A 15,306-nucleotide genomic window follows, 5' to 3' on the forward strand; every position below is an offset into this window, starting at 1 on the left:
GATCTGGAATTTTAAAAAACAAAAACTGTACATTCATGAACATATTCTATATCTTATTTATCTAGAAAAAGACAGAAATTGAAGTTGTGTCCAGTGGAAATTCACTTTTTTTCCTTTTACGAAAAAATAAACCAGTACGAAGCGAATAGTGTACGATGTGAAACACTATCCTTGAGAAAATAGAAAACAAAAAGGCTTTTTCTGTCCACATATATACAATAATGTGCTTCTGGTTTTTTTTTGTCTATTTCACTGTTTTACCTTTTTTTTCTTTTCCTTTGTAATGAATTCTCTGTTTTAAGAATTTTATCAGGTGTACAATAGGTTTCCTTTAAATAGAGGAAAAGAATTCCAAATTCAACAATAACAACAAAGAAGGGATCATATAAAAAAAAAACAAGGGAGGAGGGGGTAAAAAGGAAAAAGGAAATATATACTTATATATATATATATATATATATATATATATATATATAAGTATTTATACAATACAAGCAGGTAGATTCCCCTTATATTTTCCTTGAATTCTCTCGTTTTTCTTTTTATATTGATTTACAGCCTAGTCCCCGCCCCTTGGCCCTAATGTCTGTTCCCCTCACTGAGGGGGATTTGCATGAACTCTATCTCTGGGTGGATGATATTCCCATTTCCCGCCCAAAACGCAATATTGCCCGCGACTTCAGTGATGGCTGTTGTGTAGCGGAGGTGGTGAAGTTCTTCTTTCCCAAACTGGTGGATCTGCACAACTACACCCCCGCTATGTCGATGCGGCAGAAGAAGGACAATTGGGATACACTTAACAATCGTGTATTTCGCAAACTTCACTTTGAGGTGCCACAGGAGGAAATTAACGATATCACCGCCGGTGTGCCAGGGGCGATTGAACGATTTCTCCGTGCATTGCGAACAAAGATTGCGCAGATTAAAGCCAGACGTGAGGAGATGGGGGCATTGTACAGTATTTCCCCATCCAACACCGCCGGGCGGCAAAGTGAAAGTATAACTGGAGGTGAAGGAAGAAGAAGTAATATTAATAACAATAACAATAATAAGAGGAATATTAATAATAATAATAATAATAATAATAATAATAATAATAATAATAATAATAATGCTACTTGGGCCACAACAGCAACAGCAACGGGTGTTCAGCAGATGCAAAGTCCACCTCATCGACAAAGTGGTTCTGCACTAAACTCGCCAGCGGTGTATCGTACTCCTCCTAATGGAAAGAATACAGCAGAAACGAATCGTCTATCTGTTATTCCTTCAAATGGTAATAACCATGATAACAATACCGCTAGTTTTCGCCTCTTATTAGATGAAAAGGATCGAACTATTTTTGAACTACGAGAAACTGTTAGCTTGTTGAGTGAAAAGGTATCGAAACTGGAGGAATTAGTTCGTGTTAAAGATGAGAAACTCAATGCCTATCGTGCAAAACTTGGTCGCATCTGAGAAACATTAGCTTTGATCAAGTTAATACAAAATACTTTGATATATATATTGCAAGGGTGAGTTTCAACCATTTTAGGCTCTATCGCCAATAGAAATAAGATGAGAAATCTTATGTTGCTGTCCATGGATTAAAATAGAATACAAAAAGAAAAAAGAAAGAATGAGAATGCGCATTAATTCTCATACTCCTTTTTTTTCACACACACACACACACAGACATATATATATATATATGTCTGTGTGTGTGTGTGAAAAAGGGATTACTTGTATCTTCTGCATCACTGCCTCTACATACATGTAAAAAAACAGACAGACAAACACTATTCTAGCTTCTCTGTTATAATATCCATGCTGTAAGTCAATGGGTATAGTTTAAAATTTTTCTCCTCATTCTCTTTTAATTATTTCCTTTTTTGTTTTCGTATCTTTCACAATTGTGAAAAAAAAAACAAAAAACAGTAGATAGTAGAGGAAAAGAAAAAGGTATTGGTGTGGGAGGTGTAAGACGAAGAAAGCAAGGGAAAAGAAAGAAGAAAACAGAAAGAAAGAAAGAGAAAAAGAAAAAGAAAGTGATAATTGATAGGAACAATCATGAGTGCCCGCCTGCAGGTTCCGTTATCACAGCGTCGGCATACGAATATTGCCGCTGTGCGTTACACCAAAAATGGAGTTAAACTTGAGATTGCGTGCTATAAAAATAAAGTGATATCATATCGCAGTGGTGTAGAAACACGACTGGATGAGGTACTTCAGGTGGAGCGGGTATTCACAAACATCTCACGTGGTTTGTATGCCTCTGAAAAGGAAATACAAACCGTATTTGGTAGTGGAACGACAGAGCGGGAGGCATTGGAGTATATTCTCAAATATGGTGAATTACAGGTGGCCCAACAGGAACGTACGGCGGAGGTGGATCAAATGTTTATTGATATTGCCGTTATTATCTCCCAGAAGTGTGTGAATTCTGTAACGCAGAAGCCATTTCCTGCGCAGGTTATTGAACAGGCATTACGGTCTATAGGGGCACGAATAAAACTGGATCAACCGGTGAAAAAACAGGCATTGGCGTTAATGCATCAACTTATAGATGCGCAACTTATTCCCATCACACGAGCGCGCATGAAACTTCGATGTATTGCCCCAGATGCGACTTCTCTCACTAAATTGGTGGATTGGTGTGTGTCTAATGAAGCCACGATTGTAGAAGAAACTGCTAATTCGACTGAAGCGAGGAGCAGTGAGTTATCAGGGCAACAACCATCACTCTTAATTCTCCTTCAACCACACCTATTCCGTGAAATTGAGAAATTTGTAAAGAGTGAACTTCCACCAGGAGGAACTGTGCATATGGTGGAGAGTGCCGCTATGCACTTGGGCGATGGCGATCTCATGATGGATGCCGACTTGATTGCACAGGCCAACACTCACGCTAGTTCACCCTCCAGTAATACTAATAATACTATTACTAGTAATACTATTACTTCTGGGAATGGCTATAGCAGCAGTCATCACACAGCCGGAGATGGAAGCAGTAATAATAATAATAATAATAATAATAATAATAATAATAATAATAATAACACTTCCCATAATGATGGAAACAGGGGTGGGAAACGCGGTAAAAAAGGTGGTGGTCGTGGTAAGAAACAGCATGGAAAACATCATCATGACACTGATGATGAGGACGATGATGATAGTAATAATGATCAAGAAGATGATGACAAGAATAAAAATCGACAGACTTCCACCAGAACTCATCTCGCACCAACGCCTGCGTTAAATGATGGAGAGGATAGTGATTCCTTAGAGGCGGCACTTCACAAATTGGGCCTAGATGCGAAATGTGGTTCCGACGACGACGACACAGATGCCAAATCTAAGCGGGGTAGGAAAAAGACAAAACGACGAAATGCCGGACAACAACAACAACAACAACAACAACAATCAACAAAGACAAAAAAAGGAGTGAAGTTCGATGTTCCGGAAGATAGTGATGATGAGGTGCTCGTAAACCGCAAACAACGCAAACAAGCGGTGGCAGCAGCAAAGACGAAAGAAGATGAAACACACCAAAACTTGGATGATGAATATGAATATAACTACGAATACATGGAGGAAGATGAGGAAGATCATGCACACTAACGTAGTGTGGTTGGTGATAAAGTAAAAGGAGGATATCTTTTTTTTTTCGATGTGTGAAAGAAATTTCACACAAAAAAAAAATAAGAGAGAGAACCCTTTTGATGACTTTTCTCATCATATATGTCTCTATTTATTTGGTTGTTTGTTTTTTTCTTTTGTTAGTTGGTTAATTGTTTTCTTTATATTTATTTTCATTGGTCTTAATATTACAATTTTTTTCCTTTGCGCCCGTGAGTGAAAAATGAAGGAATTAAGAATATGTCGTTTAATTGATATTATTATACATAAATCTAAACAAAAAAGGGATGAGCCACGTGCTTTGAATGTTTGTCATTTTCTTCTTTATCTCTTCCTCTCCCTCTGTTTGTTTGTTTTTTTTGTTTTTCACTTTATTTTTTCACCATTCTCTTTCTTTATATATATATATATATATATATCTTTCTGTTATTGAAATTTTCCTTCCTTTTTTTTCCTTTTCTTATTGTTATTATTATTATTTCTCGTTATGATTTTAGTCTTCCGTTTCCGCCACTTCTTTCAATCACACGGGTTCCCATAAAGGAGAGAAGATTAGACTGCATCACCAAATATATATATATATATATATATATATACAGAGAGAGAGAGATGTGGAGTGCATTAAGTGAACTCGTGTCTCCTCCAGATGCTGTGGCAGCAGTAGTAACGAACAAAACCCTAGATGTATGTATGAGTAGTACAGAGAATAACACAAAACCCAATATTACTATATCTACTGATTTGGAAACACATATCACTACTACCAATACCGATACCACTACTATGGACACTACTGTTACTAATACCACTAATACTACTAATACTACTACTAGTGATGTTGCTGTTGATGATGTTGATAGGGCGGAACCCAAATCTCCCGTAAAAGAGATGGAGAATCAGGAGGATAATAATAGTAAATCTAATGAAAATTCAGTAACATGGGAGGAGTTTTCCCGTCAACGCCTACATACGGCTTTCTTCTACGGTAATGTTCTACTTCCTGAATTCATTAACCCTCAGAAGTCTACATCCTCCGTTTCTTCACATGGAAGTAAGGCGCAAAATGTTGTAGATCTGGACTTGTGGAACCGCTACTGGTGTGCCTTTTCGGATAGTCTTGCCTCTTATATAGAGGATCTTCAGGAGTATTTAGGCAAAGATGAGATATTTGGGAAGAAACGTTGTGTGCTTGTGGCAGCACCATTGACGTTAGAATCACATAATGAATTATTTCAAGATAAACTCGTTGCCTCTGCCCGTTCTTTTGGTGCGTTGGAGTGTGTAAGTCGCAAGCGAAGTATTGTGATGCTGCAATTCACATTTACCCGCTCAGCTGAGATATTCGCATCCTGGGCCTCAACCCTCACTCTTGATGAATTATTCCCTGATGATTCCTTATCGGAAGAGGGCAATATGCAAAACAGAAAGCGTAAGAGTAAACTTGTTGTACGACTTGCTTTACAAGAAAATCACAAATTAACATCCACACTACAGGTAGGCAGAAATGTTGTGCTTTCAACACCATTTGTAGAAGGTTTATTTAAGGGGATTTTTGATGCTGAATCCGTTACTTATCAGACAGGTTCATTCCTTATTCGTTTTGCATCTGTTCAAGCGGCAAAGATCGCCCTTCATACCTTGCAGCGGTCATTTGTTGAAGTTTTTGGATTGGAACTTTCATTTTATGACGAATCACAACTTCATGATGCTCGAATGTCTCTTCTTGGAGAGAAGAGAGGGAGATAGGGACCAACGTGGTGTAACATCATATCTTCAGATATATATATATATATATACGTTACGATGTTTGTTTGTGTCTAATATCACTCGGTATAATTTTTTTTTCTTTTATTTGTACTGAATTATAATCGGTGGTATCTTTCTTTACCTTTGTATGAGATTTTTCTAATTTTTTTATTTCTTTCTTCTTCTTTTGAAGAGCTCAGGTTTTTTATAAATAAAAAAGAAAATAAACTCTTCATTTTCATGTTCAAACGTTGGAATCTCAATAATAGAGGAATCACAGAACGTCGTCGCAGTCGTCTCCGTATTTTCGTTCTAATCTTACTATTGGGACCGGTGATATGGTTATTTTTATCAGATCAAGTATATAACGGCGTAGAGGATGGCGCAGATGATGAACCGCCGATGGAACCAACATGGTTTAAATTGCTGAATAACACTGGTGGTAGTAATAATATTCCTTCCCGTCATTATCATCGTGGACAAACTCCTCCTTTATTTATATATGGAAACATACCTCTTAGTGTAAACTCTATTATTATTCCTAATCGCTATCCTGTACATCGAAACCTTGCAGGAAATCTCTCACATCTTGCAGAATCTCTTCATGAAAAACAGGTAACACATCAAGCAGACTGCTGGGAAAAAGCCTCTCAATCACCCATATTCCCATCACCACCTAGTCCTATAAAGGAACAATTAAAGCCTTCCTATGTTGAAGAATCTGATGTTTTACTGCGAGAAGAGTTTCAGTTTTTAAATACTGGATCAAGTGATTCTCCAAGTGAGAAGGCAACTTTTTATTTTGGTTATGATATTCCTTCTTCTATAAAAAACGAAGAAACCCCTTGGTGGGTCTCTAGTGGGTCTCATCTACCTTGTACAGCATCTATACAACGACGATTGTATGAATACGAAAATTTGGCTTCTTGTGAAGATCGAAATTTTTTACTTTCTGATATTAAAGCTGGTGGATACGGCCTTGGTGGATCTCTCGTTTCAATTGCCTTTGATTTCCTTAATGCGATGATACTTGGTAGAACTTTGGTAATTGGTGCCCCTACTTCAGTCTCTAGATGGAAATTTCTTGCTCGAGGTTGTTTTCAATGGGGTCTACGTTTATTAGATTGTTTCTATCTTCCACCAACGCGATGTAATGTGTCAAATGAACCTGTTCATAATGTGCGTACAAGAAGAGAAGCTATTCTTAGTAATGCTAAGATAATACGCAAGAAAACTTTTGAAATGTCTGGTTTAAATAGGGATAGTTTACCATCTGATGAAGTCTTTTTTGGACCTGGTCATCAAGAGTGGAGTTGCTATCCAGAATATCTTAATTGGGTAAAAAATCCAGCAAATATGGTAGTTCAAGGAACTTTTGAGAAGGGTATTAATACTAAACTTTACTTTATGTTGGCACAAGTTTTTATGTACCTAACACGTGCCCCACAACCATGGTTTCAACAAATGATTCACCATCATCTTTCTCCACTAGGTGTTTTCCCTTCTTGTGAGAATAATATAAAGAGAGAGGCTAGTAATACTAATCAATGCACTATTTACGTTCAAGACCGTGGTGAAGAAGGGAAAATGCGAGAGTATTACAACGTTTTTGGTTGTCATACTGTTGGGCTTTCACTTTATAAAGATTATACTCATGCTATTAGTACATCTACAGAGTCAAATTCTTCTAAAACTCTTTGTTCAGTATTTATTAGTGGTGGAACTCCGTTTCAGAGTTTTTTATGGCTTAAAAAACATCTAGAAAAATCCTCTCATCCTGTTTTAAGTACATGGAACTTGTCTACATTGGCCGCTGGAGCGGAATCTGTTAGATGGGGGGCGAGTTCACCTGCCGCATCTTGGGTGGATATGTACGCAGGAGTTGCAAGTACAAATTGGGTTTGCATGGTACAATCTAACTGGTGTCGTGTGATTGATTTTCTTAGAATGACACATGGAAGAAAAAATTGTGGTTTTGTAGATATTGGTATGCTATTACTTACTTCAGTCGAATTCCGAAAGAAGTATTGTGTTATCGGTAATTTTCCAACAAAACCCTTTTCTAACGTGGTTAGAAATTAATGTTATTTATGTCTCTAATTTAACATTCATATTGCAAATATATTATAGAAAAACTTTATCTATAAATATACTCTTCTTGGTATTGCAAATAGGGGGGAAAATGGGTATTTAAATCGTTTCCATGTCTTTTTTATTCTCTTTTTCTGTTTTGTTTGCTGTTGCTGCTGTTATTCTCTGTTTTTTTTATGATTTGTTTCTTTTATTTTTTTTTCATTCTTTAACCTAGAAGAAAAAATGAACTAACCATGGATGTTGGACTGTGCAATTTTTTCTTTTTCTCTTTTTTTTTTACTTCCTCTCTCTATAAAAACAGTTTTCCTTCTGTTTGTGTGTGTGTGTGTGTGTGACTGATTCTATGAGTCGAGATGATGGTGCTTCTGAGGTACCTCGTTTGCCCTTTAGGAGGATTATTGTTCTTTCAAGTGATGGCATGTGTTGGTTAGGCGCGGCCTGTGCCATCTCATTAGCACAATCGCCCATGCTTAGACCAGACAAACAAGGATGCTGCACCCAAATTATCATCGCCAATCATTTCAACACATCCCAAATGATTCTTTCAGGAGATGAATGCCTCTCACGTGGGGTAAAGTCTATTCCCTCCCTCACCGCACTGGAGGCATTATGTGGTGATATCACACAAGGCTCAGCCGTACTGCAGCGTGTGGGAATTGCCGTAGACGCAGCACAGTCTCCTAACGTAGCGGCCCCACACTTTACAGCAGACTTCACGCACGACGTGTTTGTCTACATCGCCGCCTGGAGTGATGCGGTTTGTGATGGTCATACTTCCATTCTCTCTTTAGCGGCCCTTACCCACTCCGCCGTATCTCAAGAGGAACTACAACACACTCCACTCACAGTTCCGCATAGCTCTCGGCATCGCCCCTATGGCCGCCTTATTTTACTCGTAGATGATGCCACTCGCGCCGCCGTGTGTGCGACGGCAACCCGTGCCCTTCTTCTTCCCCGATCCGCTAACAATTCTTCTTCTTCAAATTGGCGGTTATTTCTCGCTGGTGCCCCGCAATTGGCCCCGCCGGCCGGTGATTTCCGCCTCACGCGGGCGGTGGTGCGGCGCGGGGGTGCCGGTCGGGGGGTCCTCGAGGGGGTCGCGCTTGGCGTCGCGCTTGGAGTTCTCCGCCGCCTGCCGGCCGCCTTCCGCGACGTCCTCCCCGCCGCCCCGCTGGACCTCGCCGCCCACGCCGCCCTCCTCGCCCTCGCCCGCCAGCAGCGGCCGAAGAAGGGGGAGAAGGAGGGGAAGCCGAAAAGAGAAGAAGAGGGGATAGAAATAGGAATAGGAGGAGATCTGTCGGTGCGGCCCGTTGCTGGAGAGGGGACGTTGGTGTGGGGGATGTTTGCGGAGTATCTGATGGATTACTACGGCAGAGTGGGGACAACTATCGCAAAGGAGTTTCCACTGCCAAAGTTGATGGATCCTCAGCCAACACTGCAGTTGAATGCGTCGGTTCCAGATTGGATAAACTATGGATTCTCATTGATGATGCCATTTAAGTGTTACTATGAATATTGTGAAACACAAAGACGGAAACAGTTACTGAATTACTTTACTGGATCTAAAACAGTTAAATGTCTTCGTACAGCAATTGATAATATTGATATGGCTGTCCATAGTGTTACTAAAATGGTAAAATCACATGCATTACCGAATCAATATATTTCATCAAATAATCAATCTTCGCAATTACCGAAATCTTTAGCAGAAACAGGAACTGGATATTATTACAACTCCCTAATTCAGGAAATTGTAGGTAATGAATCTTTACGATCTCTATACTCTTTTATTTCATTAAATTGTGTTAAATGGGATATTTTCGTAAAAGTCATAGCAGAAGGAGTAATAGAACAATTCGCATGGCAAGTTTCCAATCATTCTCTTAGTTTGCCTCCTCCTCTCCCTCAGTACCATAATGATATTGTATTTCATGGCACTCGACGGGCACTTCCAACAAACTTATGTCCACGTAAATTTTTTACCGATATGCACTGGGTTGTAAGATGTGGAATGCACCCTGATGGAACTCGTGTATCTACTGAACCAGGACTTACAAAAAAGATACAAGCAACTATTTTAAAACAACCAGAAGTTTTAAAAGCTATAAGTGAAACTGCTAAAGCAGAAAAATCTTCTATTACTGTAGTAGAAAAACGATCAGAGGGAATATTACGTACTATTGGTGATAACTTAAATCAATTGCAAGTTCGTACTTTTGGTTTAATGGTACGTCGTTTATTATTTCAACTTTATGATGAAGTAACTCTCAATAATGAAGCTTTTGAGAGATTATATAGTATATTTCATACTCCAAGAGTACATGTTATGCTTCTCCCAGCTCATCGATCTTATGTGGATTTTATTATTATTACTTATCTTCTTGTAGCGATGAATTTTTCTCCTCCTCATGTTTGTGCTGGAGAAGATTTTCTACGTATGGGACCTATATCTAAACTTATGCGTGGTAGTGGAGCATTCTTTATACGTCGTTCATTCCGTGGTGATAAACTTTATCAAACAATTTTTAAAGAATATGTACGACAACTTGTTCTTCATCGTCAGGTAATAGAATTTTTTATTGAAGGTACACGTAGTCGTACAGGTAAAATGGTTTCTCCTAAACTTGGTGTCCTTAAATTCATTACAGATGCGTTTTTTGAAAGACAGAATACGTTAGATGATGTTTATATTCTTCCTATTAGTTTATCTTATGATGAGTTACTAGAAGCCAAGTTATACGCAGGTGAGCAACTTGGTATATCAAAGCCCAAAGAAAGTATTGAAAACTTACTGCGTGCAAGATCTTTACTTAAAACTCGACATGGAAAGATTCATGTACATGTTGGAGAAGTAATTTCTCTTAAGAATTTTCGAAATAATCCATATCAATCTCCTGCCCCTTTTGAACCCATAAAAGAGAATAAAAGGATGAACTCAAATATTGTATTAAATAAAAATGATAAATCATCCACTCCAATTCCGGTGTTAACTAATCTCGCGTGGCATATAACACATAATATTCAAGAGAATACCGTTATTACACCAACAGCATTACTCGCCACTATTCTTAGTGTTTTTGCTCCTACAAAAACAGGTATGTTACTTGATGATGTTTATACGCATATGTCATGGTTACGTCTTCATATTATCAAGAGAAAAGGCGCTTTAAGTATTGATTGTGCAGAGGGAGATATAAAAAGTATGACACATTATGCCATTTCACATCTTTCAACCTTTATAGAAGTTTTGGAAAATGATGCGAAAGTTTTGATTCGTCAAGAAGTTGGCTCTTTTATGGGTATTTCTATTTGTAGTAATCAATTAATTCATGTTTTTCTAGATGAGGCAGTTATTGCAGTTGTAGCACATGCATTTGGTAAAATCAATAAAAATGGAAAATCTATTTATATGCAGAAAACAGATTTGAAAAATGGATGTGAACAATTACGTAAATTACTTTCAGGAGAATTTCAAGATTACCTTCCCTCGTGCCCGTATACCTTTTCCTCTTGGTTTGAAAATACCTTGTGTAAGCTTCAATCTTGTGCTTCTGATGATTGTGATGATAATTCCTATTATCAACCGGATAAGCAAAATTCCATCGCCGCCTCTACTGGAAGTGTCGTAGTAGTATCTCGTAACCCCACAGATGATACGAATGAAGGGAAAAAAGATAAAGAAAAGGAAGAAATGTATTTGACATCCAAAAAAGTCGCTAATATTATTATTACGATACCCGTTACGAAACAGTTTAGTCTCTTGCACGGTATTTTATTTCCCTTTGTAGAGTCGGCGTACATTATTTCCCTTTCTGTCTCTGCTATTATGGTCGATAATGCCAGTAGTGAGAGGGAACTGCGTAAAGGCCCTTTAATAAACGCCTCTCGAAAAGTTGGTTTGGAATTATATAATCATAATAATAATAATAATAATTCTTTTAATAAACTTGTTGTGTGTGCCCAATCATGCGGTAAGGAATCACTTAAAAATGCTCTGGGGGGAGTTGCGATGTTTACTTCATTAAGGAATGATATTAGTGCGAAGGAACCCACGTATGTCCTTCCCACAACAGTTACGCATTCTACTCTCTCTGCAGAGATGCATACACTTTTGGATCAGCTGAGAAGATTACACTCCTACTTTTTTCTCAACTCAGAAGAAGAAAGAGAAGAAGAAAAGGAAAAGGAACAGGAACAGTCTATAAAAAGTCTTTTTTTAACTTCATACCGGGAGTCTCTCGCAGCAACAAAACAATCTGCAAAGATATAAAAAGAAAAAAGAAACTGAAAAAGAAAAGAATGGAGTAGGGGAGGAAAAAAGGGTTAAATTTGCAATGAAAGAAGAGAGAAAGGGAGGGACGCAGTTGTTTCTATCTCTCTTTGTGTATGGCTTTTTGTTTGTTTTTGCTGTACACAGGTACTCTGCTAACGATGTGTGTACCCTTTTATATTTTTGGATTAGGAAATGGTCCTCGAAACGACGTTGTGCGATTGTAACGGATCACTGAACTAATGTGTTTAATTATGTTGAGAATTTCGAAATTTCTACTTTTACGTCTCTGTTCTGTTTTTTTTTTTTTTTTTCCTTACTTCTTTTATTTTATCTCTGTTACATCTATGTAGATAAAAAAGAGATGTTTGCGTCTGTGTAATACATAAGCACATGCAGAATATTCGAATTTTATTATGGAATGGTATATATATATATATATATATATATATATATCATGTGGGGTGTTTGGTAGATAAACTACGAATGAAAACGCACGTAAAAGAAAATTTGATAGCGAGATAAACAAGAAATATTTATAATCATCATTAATAATAATGATATGATATCTGACGAACACTGTTCGTGTTTTTTTTTACCTTTGTGTTATTATTACAATCCCATTACCTTTGTCGAAATAATATTATCATTTATCTTTATCTGGTATTACAAATAATAATGTGAAATAGTTATAATGGCGTTTCTCTTTTCCTTCTCTTTCTTTTTGTTTTAGTTATTTATATTGTATAGGGACTCAAACCTAAAAGGAAGTAGACTTTTTTATAGAGTGCTATTCTGTTTGCTTGAATATCTTTTTTTTTTTAGTTTTTAGTTTTCTTTTTTTTTCCTTTCGTGGTTTTCTCCTCTATCTCTATTGTAGAAGAGAGGTCTGCATAAGCTTTTAAAATATATATATATTGTTTGCGATAATATCACTAAAGGAAGCATGGAATAAATCTCGTGGGGCTGTATGGGAAATATTCTTTCCAGAAAGGTTTATTATATATATTGATCCATTCCTTCGCTTCATCTTTACTATTTATCATCTTCCCTTTATTGCACTCGTTGTGGCCATGACCCACAGTGCACTGGAACGCATTGTTTGGGTTCTCATTCTCCCAATAGCACAAGAAATGGAGAAACAACCTTACAATTCCTCACATGTTGAAACACTCCTACTTGGATTGTATGATATACTTCTTAGTATTGCCCCATTCTTTACACTTGGTTTAGCAGTCGCCACACTTGGGCACAAGGTACTTAATTGTATGGTGGAATCAATGTTAGATGCCCGTTGTACGCATGATGGCAAACATTATCCACTTTTAGCAGCTCGATTTGCCTTTATAATGGAAAATAAAGAACGGTATAAAATATTTCTAGAGGTATTTGTTCTCTTTTTATCTATGTCACTTTGTGTGTTTCATACCAATATATTGTTAGCCTGGACCGTACGTGAACCTATTGTAGCGACTAGTTTATGGTGTATTATTGCTGTACAATTCTGTTTTGTCGTGGGATCCTTTTTAAGTCATAACTCTTTACCTCTTAAAGTGTTAGAATGGAGGGAATTAGATGTTGTTAGGGATGATACGTTTACAAGGTATTTTTGTGATTTTTGATGGAGAAACTATATTCAATAATATGCGGTATATTTCACTTGAGATGGTTATAGGAATTGCGTTAATATCTCTTTTTTATAAAGGTCCTTTATACGTCCTTTCATCATCTCTGAAACTTGCCAATGTATTTAAATGTTCCTCTTCTTGTAGGGCATGCCGTTATTTCTATATCAACTATTATTATTAATCTTCAATGTTCATTTCTTTGGCTACGATGACACTCGTATGCTATATTGCCTGTTGTATTACTTGCTTTTCCTTATCAAATTATGCTTTTCCAGGCCATTTTCTTTTTTTGTCATCACTGGATGGCCGTATTTCTACTCACTGGAGTAAATGTGCTTCTCTGTGCTCGAACAGTCGATCTCGTACGGGAGTTTGATGTAACAAAATACGATTCTGTTTATTGGAAACGTGTAAAGGAATGATACGCTATTACCACCATATATTTCCATTGTGTTGGAGGATGCCTTTGAGAGAAACACCACACTGGTGGGAGTTGTGAGTCTTGATATGTCTATAGATATTAAAGGGATGAAAATTTATAATAAAGATGAGGAAATATCTGTAAAACGAATTCAGGCTATTCCTTATGAAAATGGAAGATCTTTTCTTCGTAATATTAGATTTTATGCTTATACCGTTCCACGTTTATTATCTGTTTCAAGTCCAGGATATTTCGGAGGTAAATATTTTAGTAAAGCACGTTCATTTCTTAGACATGTTACCTTGTTTATATTAATATTATTTACAGCTTTGGTTTTTGGTATGCTTTTACAAGCAGCTTTCCCACAACTTCTTCCATGGCCTATTCGAATATATTATACTGGGAATAAAAATTCATTAATTTTGGATCATATTGTACTTTGTATGCGTTTAATTTATTCTAAAGTTGAAACGATTCCAAATTTACCTTTTATGTCTTCTTCAAAAGAACCAGCATTTTCTGCTTTTATGTGGAGTAATGTTACATTTCTAGGAGATGATTGGTATACTTCTTTATGTACAAGAAGTTTTTATAATGTTTCTATATGGGAAATATCTCTCCTTGCTTTAGCACAGTATTTATTTTATGATGATGATATTAAAGAAATGTTACAATTTATGTCAATACATATGGGAACAGATTGGATAATTCGTGAACGTCATGGAACAGATTGTATAACACCAGATTCATCAAGAAAACCAACTGGATGGGATGGATATTTTGAATTTTATGGTGCAAAGAATGATCTTTCTGTAATTGCTATTCGTAGAACAGATATGACATCTTTTAAAGATCTTATTATTGATGTTAGTTTATACTTTGATGTTGTTCTGTATCATATACTTTCAAATATTGTTCCAGGAGCAGTTATTTTACCTTCCGAATTTGTGGCCGATCTACTTCGTTTAACCTCTATTCCCGCATTATCTAATCGACAAATAGAAACTTGGAATTCTCTTACTAAAAGTCAAAACACGAGTCTTCGTTTATGTGGAAATAATAATTATAGACGAGATTTTTTTATAGATGTTTACAATCATATTTCCTATATTGGAAGCCGGCCTCATCCACCCCGGCATGTTCTCCTTACCGGTCACTCCCTGGGTGGGGCTGTGCCTCTATTATTGGAAGTCAAATGGGTATTGAAGCTGTGGGTTTTAGTGCCCCTGGTATTGCCCTTTCCCGAAAAAAGTTTGATATTAATCTCTGGCGTATTCATAAGAATGTCGTTACCGTTATTTCCTCGCATAATATTATCCCTATGATTGGTGGGAGTGGCGGTGAGGAGCATCACGTGGAGTGTTCGGCAAAGACCAGAGAACTTTGTCATGCCATGGAGTTTCTTGTTGCGACGTTGTGACGTTCCTGTGAGTCTACTCGTGCACGGTATCCCTTAATTAAAACCGTGGCATGACAAGATGGATACACAGGATATATCTGAAAATATTATTATTGTTATTATCATTGAG

At 37.2% G+C, this 15,306-nt stretch overlaps 7 protein-coding genes across 8 annotated transcripts; all 7 read left to right on the plus strand.

Annotated features, from left to right (window-relative positions):
- Positions 1 to 582: 582 nt before the first annotated feature.
- LSM04_009554 (CH-like domain in sperm protein) lies at positions 583 to 1,458 on the plus strand (the record flags this gene model as incomplete). The annotated part of the gene is made up of 1 exon (XM_067333071.1): positions 583 to 1,458. The coding sequence occupies one exon, from the start codon at positions 583 to 585 to the stop codon at positions 1,456 to 1,458; it is 876 nt and encodes a 291-aa protein (XP_067185915.1).
- Positions 1,459 to 2,049: 591 nt separating this feature from the next.
- On the plus strand, positions 2,050 to 3,600 carry LSM04_007868 (Ribosome maturation protein SBDS; the record flags this gene model as incomplete). Its single annotated transcript, XM_067333072.1, has 1 exon — positions 2,050 to 3,600. One exon carries the CDS (start codon positions 2,050 to 2,052, stop codon positions 3,598 to 3,600), a length of 1,551 nt encoding a protein of 516 aa, XP_067185830.1.
- Positions 3,601 to 4,227: 627 nt separating this feature from the next.
- On the plus strand, positions 4,228 to 5,364 carry LSM04_004287 (uncharacterized protein; the record flags this gene model as incomplete). Its single annotated transcript, XM_067333073.1, has 1 exon — positions 4,228 to 5,364. One exon carries the CDS (start codon positions 4,228 to 4,230, stop codon positions 5,362 to 5,364), a length of 1,137 nt encoding a protein of 378 aa, XP_067185681.1.
- A 240-nt stretch (positions 5,365 to 5,604) lies between these two features.
- LSM04_008197 (uncharacterized protein) lies at positions 5,605 to 7,446 on the plus strand (the record flags this gene model as incomplete). Its single annotated transcript, XM_067333074.1, has 1 exon — positions 5,605 to 7,446. One exon carries the CDS (start codon positions 5,605 to 5,607, stop codon positions 7,444 to 7,446), a length of 1,842 nt encoding a protein of 613 aa, XP_067185847.1.
- A 355-nt stretch (positions 7,447 to 7,801) lies between these two features.
- Positions 7,802 to 11,728, plus strand: LSM04_009597 (the record flags this gene model as incomplete). Of its 2 annotated transcripts, XM_067333075.1 has the most annotated exons (2): positions 7,802 to 10,131; positions 10,188 to 10,206. In XM_067333075.1, the coding sequence occupies 2 exons, from the start codon at positions 7,802 to 7,804 to the stop codon at positions 10,204 to 10,206; spliced, it is 2,349 nt and encodes a 782-aa protein (XP_067185922.1). The 2 variants fall into 2 exon arrangements, with proteins under 2 accessions (XP_067185922.1, XP_067185923.1); XM_067333076.1 differs by having other exon boundaries at positions 7,802 to 11,728.
- Positions 11,729 to 12,801: 1,073 nt separating this feature from the next.
- On the plus strand, positions 12,802 to 13,350 carry LSM04_005308 (uncharacterized protein; the record flags this gene model as incomplete). The annotated part of the gene is made up of 1 exon (XM_067333077.1): positions 12,802 to 13,350. One exon carries the CDS (start codon positions 12,802 to 12,804, stop codon positions 13,348 to 13,350), a length of 549 nt encoding a protein of 182 aa, XP_067185719.1.
- Positions 13,351 to 13,863: 513 nt separating this feature from the next.
- On the plus strand, positions 13,864 to 15,251 carry LSM04_004972 (uncharacterized protein; the record flags this gene model as incomplete). The annotated part of the gene is made up of 2 exons (XM_067333078.1): positions 13,864 to 15,006; positions 15,210 to 15,251. 2 exons carry the CDS (start codon positions 13,864 to 13,866, stop codon positions 15,249 to 15,251), a joined length of 1,185 nt encoding a protein of 394 aa, XP_067185708.1.
- Positions 15,252 to 15,306: the final 55 nt, after the last annotated feature.

The sequence above is a fragment of the Trypanosoma melophagium genome, assembly GCF_022059095.1.
Source record: "Trypanosoma melophagium isolate St. Kilda chromosome Unknown ctg9segment0, whole genome shotgun sequence".
Lineage (NCBI taxonomy): Eukaryota > Euglenozoa > Kinetoplastea > Trypanosomatida > Trypanosomatidae > Trypanosoma > Trypanosoma melophagium.